Below are 10,068 nucleotides of genomic sequence, written 5' to 3' on the forward strand. Positions count from 1 at the left end.
TACGAACCCGCAGCGAGACAACTCCCACGAGGAGTCAACTCGCTCGGTTACGAACCCTCAGCGAGATAACTCCCACGAGGAGCCAACTCCCACTGCAACCACCTCGCTCGATAATATTATTCATCGCGAGACAACTCCCATGAGGAGGCAACTCGCCCGAAATTCACTATATAATCGCAAGCTTAAGTTAGCACGATTACAACCCTAGAAGCACTTAGAGATATTATGAGAATCAATATAGCCTGGCCAGCTTGATTACTCAAATTTATCTACTTGTTTTAGATGGGTTATTCATTAAAACGTGGCCACGGTCCAAACACACTTAAGACCCACGAGGTCTAACAAGGGGCACGACCCCCATAAAAAAAATCTTGAGAGTCTGATCCCCTCCTCAAGTACATCACGCACAAGGCTATATGTAAACACATATAAGCAACGCGTCAAAACATCGAAAATGTCGAAAAATAACAACTCCCACGAGGAGAATACTAGCTCCGTGCTACTACATTATCGTGAGACAACTTCCACGAGGACATAATTCGACAACTCTATTACCCCATAGACAACTCCCACGAGGAGATTACTTGATCCGTGCTATTACATTATCGCGAGACAACTCCCACGAGGAGATAACTCGATCAACACTATTACCCCGCGACGAGACAACTCCCACGAGGAGATAATTCGCTACTACATCGTCGTGGGACAAAACCGACGACTCAATTAACTTACATCGCGACAACTTGGTCGCGCTATGCGCCAACGCGCATTCACGCCCCTCCGACACACGCTCCAACGCGTTATCGCACACCATCGACTACTACAATTTTTACTCTCGACACGATATGTCGCCCATTTCAACACTGCCCCCACATCGACTCGAGAGTGGGGGGCTTAATGATATGCCTAATTGGCCCAACCCAATGGGCCTACAAATTATTTACCTACTGGGCTACGAGCCCAATATTGAAGACTAATATCACCGAGGCCCAAACACCTTCAAGTAAGGCTTGGGCCCAACAAAGCAAACCCAACCCAATAAACGACATATAAATAGAGGTTTTACTCATTTTATTAAGGTACGTCCTATTAACTGAGCAATACCACAATACGTATTCTTTGGACTATTTCTACTATCAGCATGTCTGACTTGAGCGTCGGAGGGGTTTCCGCCGGATCAACCCCTGGCTTAGTTCATGTGTGCTCATTTTGCAGGGACCTCAGGACCATCAAGTTGTCAAGCTACTGATCTGCTTTGCTCTCCCAGCTCATTTTCTACACCACCCTAGGTGAGCTATATTTTAGCATTAATCTACGTATTTTTTTTTTTTTTTATTTTCATTCCCCAAATTATGAAGACATCTTAGGCATCGTTTGATTGGTTTGATAAGTTATAATTAACTAAATAATTGAAATAATTTTATAGTTTTGAAAATAAAAATAATAATTTGAAAAGGAAAAAGAAGTTCCTATGGTATTCTTTTTCTTTCTTTCTTTTCTCGTTTCTCGGTTTTCCTTCTAATGTATCGAACCTATGACTAAATAGTCTGCAATGCAATGTGCTTGCCAACAAGCTATCTTGTCTTGATAAGTTCCTATGTTATGTTCCTTTCTTGCAAGCATCGGTTTCGTAAGTTGTTGGATATTTAAAGACAGACAAGCTAAGTTTCGGTGTTTTCTATATGTTCTTTTGAATTGCTAGACAAATCACGTGTTATTATTAATACTAGCAAAAAATCTTCTACGATGTATTTCTTCTAGCAAGTAATTCTTCAAATGATACATTTTAAGGAGTGACTACAAAGTTAATTACTCGGAGTGGAAACCTAAACGCAATAAACTCGTGAGGTACATACAAAGTTGACTATTAATGAGAACTTAAATACATAATTGACGGGTGTTTGTAATTATTCAAATATGAAGGTTATGCTATGAGTCCCTCAAATCAAACCCAATTTGAACTAAATGACAAGTTTAAATACAATCTTTTAATTAAATTCAATCTTTTAATTAAAAATACTAATTCGAAAAGGAAAAAGAAGTTCCTATGGTATTTTTTTTTTCTTCTTTTTTTACTTGTTTCCTGATTTTCCTCCTGATATCTTGAATCTATGGCTAAATATTATGTAAGGTGCTTACCAACGAGCTATCTTGTCTCTTGACAAGTTCTTATGGTATGTTTCTTTCTACATGCATCGGTTTCGTAAGATGTTGGATATTTAAAGAAAGACGAGAATTGATGTTTTCGATATGTTCTTTTGAATTGCTAAAAAAGTTCACGTGTTATTACTTATTATTAATAATAACAAAAAATCTTCTATGATGTATTTCCTTTAGCCCGTACATTCTTCAAAGAGCTAATTGCATATAACCCCCTGTGTAATCTCGAATGGTTAAAAAGACCCTTGTGTTAAAAATATTAACAAGAAAGTCCTTATGTTATTTTTGACAAAGTATACTGCCCCTTATTTTAAAATTAGCTGTTGACCCATGTGAAATTACTAAACTACCCGTAATTAAAAAATAATAATAATGTAAAATATTCAAATCCCAAAAACATATCCTCCTACGGTCCATCTTCTGGGTGGGATTCTTGTTCCGGTCATCTTCTCCGACAAGAACTTTATTTTTCATTTGTTTTTCTCTCCATCTCCTTCCTCCTCCCTCTTTTTGTCGTTGTACACCCTCCCCTCCACTTACATCCTCTTCTCCGTCCCCTCCTTCATATCTTCCCAAAAAACTAATAAAATTCCAACAATCTTCTTTGTCCCCCTAATATAAGGACCGCAGAAAAACGGAGGTTCAACCAGCATCGGGGAAGGTGTGGCGATGCAAACCGGCGGCGGATTCCATGGTGGAGCTACACTCACAAATTAACTCTCTACCCCTGTGTATATGGGTGAATCTTCTTTGTTCCAAAATCCCAAAATCCGGAATAAAAAAATAAAATTGGATCTGGAATTTGGTCCCTTCTTTCTCTGTCTCAAGGGTTAGGGCGGCCCTGTTGAAAATCGAATCTTGGCCCTCTTCTTTCTCTATGTTGAAGAAAGCCCAAAACCTCTGACCCTAAAGTTGGGCTTTTAGACTTGAATTCGCTTTTGATGAAGATTCCGATAAATTCTGGAGCACCGATAGTCGTCGATGTGGCGGCAGCATTGAGGTACCTGGTAGGGAGAATGGGTTGCACTATTGGAAGGATGGTTTGATGGTGACGATGAAATGGTGCTGGGAAAAAGCTGTGTAAAGAAATTTTTTTAAATTGCAATTTCATCCAAAAAGTTGGATTATTTATTTTTAAATCCAAATAAATTTATGTTCAGTTATAAAATAATTTTAAAGGGCATTTGGGACTTTTCATGACAAAAAATATAACAAAGAGTCGCACACACAGCGCGTGTAACACACAATCAGCCCGCAGGGGCCTTTCTGGCTTTGACTAATTTTCACAGGGGGGTTTTTGCTAATATTTTTAACATGGGGACTTTTTTAGCCATTTGAGATTTCACAGGGGTGGATTTTGCAAAAAACCCTTCTTCAAATGATAAATATTTAGGAGTGGTTTGTTAATTAATTACTCGAGTAAGGATTTTTTTCTTAATTTAATCTTATCTTGGGGGATCTTCCTGTAATTTGCCTAATAAATTATAATTAGAGTGATATTTTTGCAATTTAAAAGAGAAAAGATGGTTAACATGTACTTACTTTTCAACACACTGATTTATTATATATACACAATATATAATAATAAATATATATATATATATATATATATATATATATATATATATATATATATATTATATATATATATATTATAAGTATGGGGATCTGCCTTTTATTTTCACTGCCTTTTCTTTCTTCTTTTCTTTTGCCCCATTTAATTGTGAAACGTTGCCGTTCCAACCCCTCCATCCAATGAGCGTGTCTAAATATTTTCTTTTCCATTTAATTTCCAAGCAGCTCGACCGTGTCGTGTATGCTTGATTTTCGATTTTTTTTAATTCGCCAACATTTGTTGACCTCCGCCGTTGATTAGTCTGCCGCCCGCCGCCGCTCCACCCGGCACCTCTACCACGGCACCGCTTTTTTCCTCCAATAGTATGCGTCGCCGTCCTTCTCGTCTCTATCTTCAATTTTTCTTACGTGAGATAAAATAACCTAATGGGCTCCACTTTTGTGTAGGGCTCTACTAATCCACCTAAGGAAGTATAAGAAGGGCAGCATCAACGTTATTTTACGTCGTCCCTTTTATTTGAGAGAAAAACTTTTTCTGCTCTTGCGTTGCTGCACCTGAGTTGTGATCTTATTCGAGAAGAAAAACACAGCAAACGATTTGCTTCTTTCACGCGAAAAGAAGATCGGTTCTTCGGGAGAAGAACTCAGAAGATCTCGGGAGGAGGTCGATCCGCCGTCTGAGGGACTCAGCGTTGAAGAAATTTCAACCGTGCGGAAAGGGACGTGCTGCAAAGTGAAGATTGACAATTCAGCGTAGGATACAAGAACGGCGTCGACAAAGAGGGAGTCTTTGCATTTTCGATTAAGTCCTATTACTGTATTCGTAAAACTAAAAATTAGTGAATTTCATTTGCAGGTCCCCGTGGATGTAGGGTACAATTGTATCCGAACCACTTTAAAATTTGTGTATTTTTATTACTGTTCCATTAACTGTTGCAACTCTTCGTAAAACAGTAGAACAGTAGCTAAAACTGAATCTGGGATTTATCGGACACAAATTTATAATTAATTTGCACGAAATAATTCTATCAGTAATATTACACAATCAAGTAGGATTAAAAAAAGAAAAACGAAAAAAATGAACTACCCAATCCTTTTTGGGTACCCGACTAGCATATACCGGATTGTATTTTTTGGACCGAGTTTTTGAAAAGCCAAGCCACTGCCCACCACATTGTTACAAATTGGGAAAGTAGGGGAAGTGGGCAGGATTCAAACCCTAGACCTCTACTCTAATAGTAGAAGTTAAGTACTTACAAACTCGTCGATTGATACTTTCTGTTATCATTCCAAACTTAACTATAAATGGAATATATACATGTTTCAGTTTAGTACAACAACAAAAAGAAGATGACAGTGGACGAAGAAGAGCCCGCTAGCCCAGGTGCCCGATTAATGCAGACGCCGGGCTTCGGCATCTGTATATAGGCAATCATGGGTTACATGACCATAATCGATATCGATTTATTCAAGAATGAGTTGGTGCAAACCCTCGTTAAACATCCTCGTTTCTCCAGCCTCCTTGTAAGCACGTTGTTCAATTTCATATATATATAATTTAATTTGTATTGAGTAATGAAGTTTTTATTTATTTTCTTTTCGTGTATGAATTTATTAAAGATTGAAAAGGATAAGAGGCTTGGTAAGTATTCGTGGAAACGAACGAAAGTAGACATTGAAAAGCACGTATTTGCTCCGGAATTGGATCCGGACATGGAATCGCCCGATGAATTCGTGGAGAAATTCGTGTCGGCTCTATCGAGACAAACACTGGACCCCACAAAGCCACTTTGGGAAATCCACGTTCTAAATGTGAAAACATCGGACGCAAATTCGACCGCGGTTTTCAAGATATTTGACCATTCGATAGGCGACGGCGTGTCTCTAATTTCCCTAGTCCTGGCTTGTGCTGCCATGAGGAGGAGTAGTAATAACCCCGGAGTCGAATATTTACCGGTTATGCCATCCAAGAAACAAAAAACCAATATTGGAATATTGGTGGTGATGAAAAGGCTATTCTTGTCTTTTTGGACAGGATTTTTTATTATTTACTACACATTGATTGATTTAATAATGGTTTTGGCAACAATGTTGTTTCTCAAAGACACGAAAACTCCCATCAAAGGCGAAAGAGGGGTCGAAAACTCTCCCAAGCGATTTGTTCATCGGATTTTCGATCTTGACGATGTTAAGCTTGTCAAGAATGCAATGCACGTGGTATGTTAGTTAAATTTTTTAACTCCTAATTAATTAGTTAGGATTTAGTTACCTAGTCAAACTCTATTACCTTGCAATATTTCTCTATATATATTCCATGTAATCAACCCATAACACAATGGGGGTTTCTATTCTATTAACGATGTTTTGATGGGAGTAACAGAAGCCGGTCTCAGTCATTACCTTAATACTAGATATGGTAAAACTTGCACCAGGTCCGGGTCCGCTACCTTAACGGGCCGTTGAGTTACCATGATTTACATTCCTCCATCAATCCTTGTCGGGCCAAGGGATGGGGGCCCTGGGGGCGAGGGATTTCGCCTTTTGGTGCAAGATATGGTAAAACTTCGACTCATTGCCTATGATATATATATATATATATATATATATATATATATATATATATATATATATATATATATATATATATATATATATATATATATATATATATATATATATATATATATATATATATATAATAAAAAAATTAAAGTTGAATTTTAAGTTACATTACTCTCTCTCTCTCTCACTCTCTCTCTCTCTCTCATAGGTGCAACCACAGAGAAACATACAGAAAATGGTGGTGAAATCATCAAGAAAAGTAATAATACATTACCGAAAGATCTTCGTATTAGAGCAGGCATTTCTTTTAACCTCAGGCCATCACCTTCAGTTAAGGTAAATGTGTTAATGTGTAAATCTTTAATTTCTTTTTTTTCAGAAAATTTTATATTATATATATATTTTTTTTGGTGAAATTAATTAATTTTTTTTAAATAAATATAGGATTTGATTGAGGTTATGGATGAGAAGAAGGAATTAACGGGAATGTGGGGAAATTTGGTAGGCGTTATTCTCGTACCACTAACTATTGCTCTGGAAGATGAACCCTTAGCTTATATACGTAGAGCTAAGTCAACTATGGATCGAAAGAAGCTATCACTTGCACCCCATTGTATTTACGTGCTACTCAAGCTACTCATCAACTTTTTTGGAACAAAGGTATTTCATTTTTTTTTTATTTTGTTATCATTCTTAACCAACATTATTTCCCTGTGCGATGCACGGAATATTATTTCAAAAGTGAAAAAAAAATAATCAATTTAATACATAATAAGAAAATGTAGTATACTAACATGGTAAAATTTAATAATGCAATATTATTCATATTTTATATAACATTAGTTTTTTCTAAATCTGACATATTAAGATTTATAATGCAAATATATAGATTAAGATTTAACGAATCGAATTTCTACCTTTATCTCTTAAGATTTGAGATATATACATGAAACATGAAACATAGGAGACTGATAATTGTTGAAAATTATAGTTAAAAAATTAGTAGACATAAAATATAAAAAATAAATAGTTACAAAAGTACCATTAGATAAGATTCTTGGGAATTTAGTTTCAATTTTGATAATTGTTAAAAATTTTAGTAAGAAAAAAAATATTAAAAATATTTAATTACATAAATACCATTATGGTTTTTTAGGGTTGCCCAGATTTTCCTTCTTTTATATATAGGGGCTATATGACAAACACCCATCATTCAATTTGTACTTAATGATAAATCCATTTTTATTAATTGATATTTGACATAAACCCAATTGACATGAATTATCCAAAATGCCCCCATTTATTATTAACGAAAAATAATTATTTTTTTTTAAATATGCTAATCCCCTTAATATCTCCCATATTACGCCATTTCAAATTATATTTTTCCTTTTCTTTTCTTTTTAATGGTTTTCTTTTATTTTGTAATTTTTTTTTATTTTTCGGTTTTTTAGATTTAAATTATTTTTTTCTTATTTACATTTCATGTTTTTTATTTTGATTTTTTTAAAAATAGTTTTATTTTTATTTTCATTTTTAATAGTTTTTTTTTCTTAATTTCGGTTTTTTTTAAATGATTTTTTATTTTATTTTTTCCCACTTTTCTTGAATAAAAAATATTTTGTTTAATTATTATTATTTTTTTTTAATTCGATTAATTTTTATTATTTTAATATTTAAAAAAACATCCAGCCGATTTATCGAAGTGTAATCCACTATAAACTTCGAAAACCGCTATAACTTTGAAAACCACTCTATGAAAACATCTATATAAGTATGAAAACCACTCTGCATAAAATAGCTATATAAACATGAAAACCGCTGTATATATACAATTATATAAACATCGAAAACCACTATGAATTCTAACAAGGAAACATCAAAATTCTGCGAAAAATAAGCTATAAACCCACTATAAAAGACACCATCTTCTCTCCAATGAACCCTAAAGCATAGTCCATGTAATCATCTTCTTCTCGTTATTTGAAACGTAAACCACTACTATGTCCAAGAAAAAAAAATGCAAAACCAATTATATTACGAAAAATTAACGTAATCCACTTTAATAATAATATAATCAACAACAAAGTTATCGAAATTCACTAAAAACATACGTAAATCCACTACTAACACAACTAAAAAAAAAAACATAAATTCACTATTCAAGGTCTACATCTTCCGAGAGGACACCGTCATAAACCTAATCTCCTCCTCGATCCGGTCCGCTCTGGAGAACCCGCTGAACTACGCTCGGAATTACCTGGGTGACATTATCGACCCGTGCGTGAAACGGGTCATCTATCTGGACTCGGATCTGGTTCTGGTCGAGTGCTGGGGCGGTGTCGGGCGGGGCTGGGGCGGCTGGGCTGCGGCTAGGCGGCGGTTGGGGCAACGTCTGATGGGGGTTGGGGCAGCGTCGGTGGGAGAGAAAAAGAGATGAACGGAAGGAGATCTGCAACGGTGAATAGAAAAGAAGAAAAAAGAAAATAAAATCTAAAGAGAAAAAAAAAAGTGATGAACGTTATATTCAAGGGCGAGATTTGTGGAGCGAGATTTGTGGGTGAGATTGAGAACGTAATATTAATGGAACAGATATTAAGTATATTTATATTCAACCCTAACATACGTTATAATAAGGTAAGGGTATAATTGTGATAATTAATTAATCTATATATAATATAAAAAGAGAATCTATGCCCTCAATGATTGACATGTGGCAAATGATGATGTCATTTGTCAAAATTGCTTAGTTGGAGTTCAATTGATGAGGTGGATTCTTCAATTGATTAGGTGGCATTTTTATTTATGGATGTTTTTAAGTTTTTTCCTATTTTACATTTACACAATCATTAAATAATTACCACATGTATATATATTATTTCCAAAGTTAATATTTTATAAATTCGAAATAATTTTTTTTTATTTATATTTTCAGTATTTCAAAATATATTTATTGAAAAAAAATCATGAAACTCAATTTTTTTACGAATATTCAAATAATTTTCAGAAAAAACATTTATTTTAATATTAAAATAAAGGAATATGGTTTTTTTTTTTTTAATTTTCAATAGTTTGGAATATTCGAATATCCATTCAATAAGAAAAAAATTGGGATATCTGTATAAAATGAAAATATTAATAAATTAAAATATATTTCATAATTTTTCATTTGAATCTATAAATTTAATATATATATATATATATATATATATATATATATATATATATATATAAACTAATATATATATATATAAATACTAAACCAAAACTATACTAAACCGAAGCATTGCAAACCAAAACCATACTAAACCGAAGCATTGCAAACCAAATCCGAACCGAGTCAAATAGGATATATACTGAATACTCACGTGATCTATTTTATCGCTTAATTTGTTCACTGTATATTGTTGCAACTAACATCATATTGAAAGGAATATAGAATATTTTTACCATGAAATAAACAAATGCCATTAATGTCAAAGTACCAAACATAACATAAAAACAGATCGAAAATATCGAGACCAATGTAGCACTTTAAAATGAAATAGAAAAAAACAAAAAAATATCGTAATAAATGAAACGATTCAAATGTGAAAGAACCAAATGGAATGTCGGCAATATTTTTAATATCGAGAGAAATTTGTCGGCCGTTCAGTAAACGAATTAGGCAGTATCATACGACCTTGTAACGGCAAAACATTTGCCTCTCCGTTCTAAACCATGTTTGATAATCCCTTACAATTCCCAAATACCAATTCTTTGTTATGCAAA

The 10,068-nt window shown here is 34.2% G+C and overlaps 1 protein-coding gene across 1 annotated transcript; it reads left to right on the forward strand.

Moving 5' to 3' along the window:
* Positions 1–5,096: 5,096 nt before the first annotated feature.
* Positions 5,097–8,737, forward strand: LOC105973382 (wax ester synthase/diacylglycerol acyltransferase 11). The gene is made up of 4 exons (XM_088825882.1): positions 5,097–5,259; positions 5,356–5,952; positions 6,742–6,957; positions 8,465–8,737. The coding sequence occupies exons 1-4, from the start codon at positions 5,170–5,172 to the stop codon at positions 8,735–8,737; spliced, it is 1,176 nt and encodes a 391-aa protein (XP_088682008.1). The 5' UTR covers positions 5,097–5,169.
* The last annotated feature ends 1,331 nt before the right edge of the window (positions 8,738–10,068 follow it).

Source organism: Erythranthe guttata, chromosome 11 (assembly GCF_056151865.1).
Source record: "Erythranthe guttata isolate IM_541 chromosome 11, IM_541, whole genome shotgun sequence".
NCBI lineage: Eukaryota > Viridiplantae > Streptophyta > Magnoliopsida > Lamiales > Phrymaceae > Erythranthe > Erythranthe guttata.

Excerpts from the sequence above, each read along its gene's own strand:
- LOC105973382 (XM_088825882.1), top strand. The coding sequence starts at position 5,170 with ATGGGTTACATGACCATAATCGATATCGATTTATTCAAGAATGAGTTG. Across the intron at positions 5,260-5,355 it reads CTCGTTTCTCCAGCCTCCTT|ATTGAAAAGGATAAGAGGCT; the intron begins GTAAGCACGTTG and ends AATTTATTAAAG. Across the intron at positions 5,953-6,741 it reads TCAAGAATGCAATGCACGTG|GATTTGATTGAGGTTATGGA; the intron begins GTATGTTAGTTA and ends AAATAAATATAG.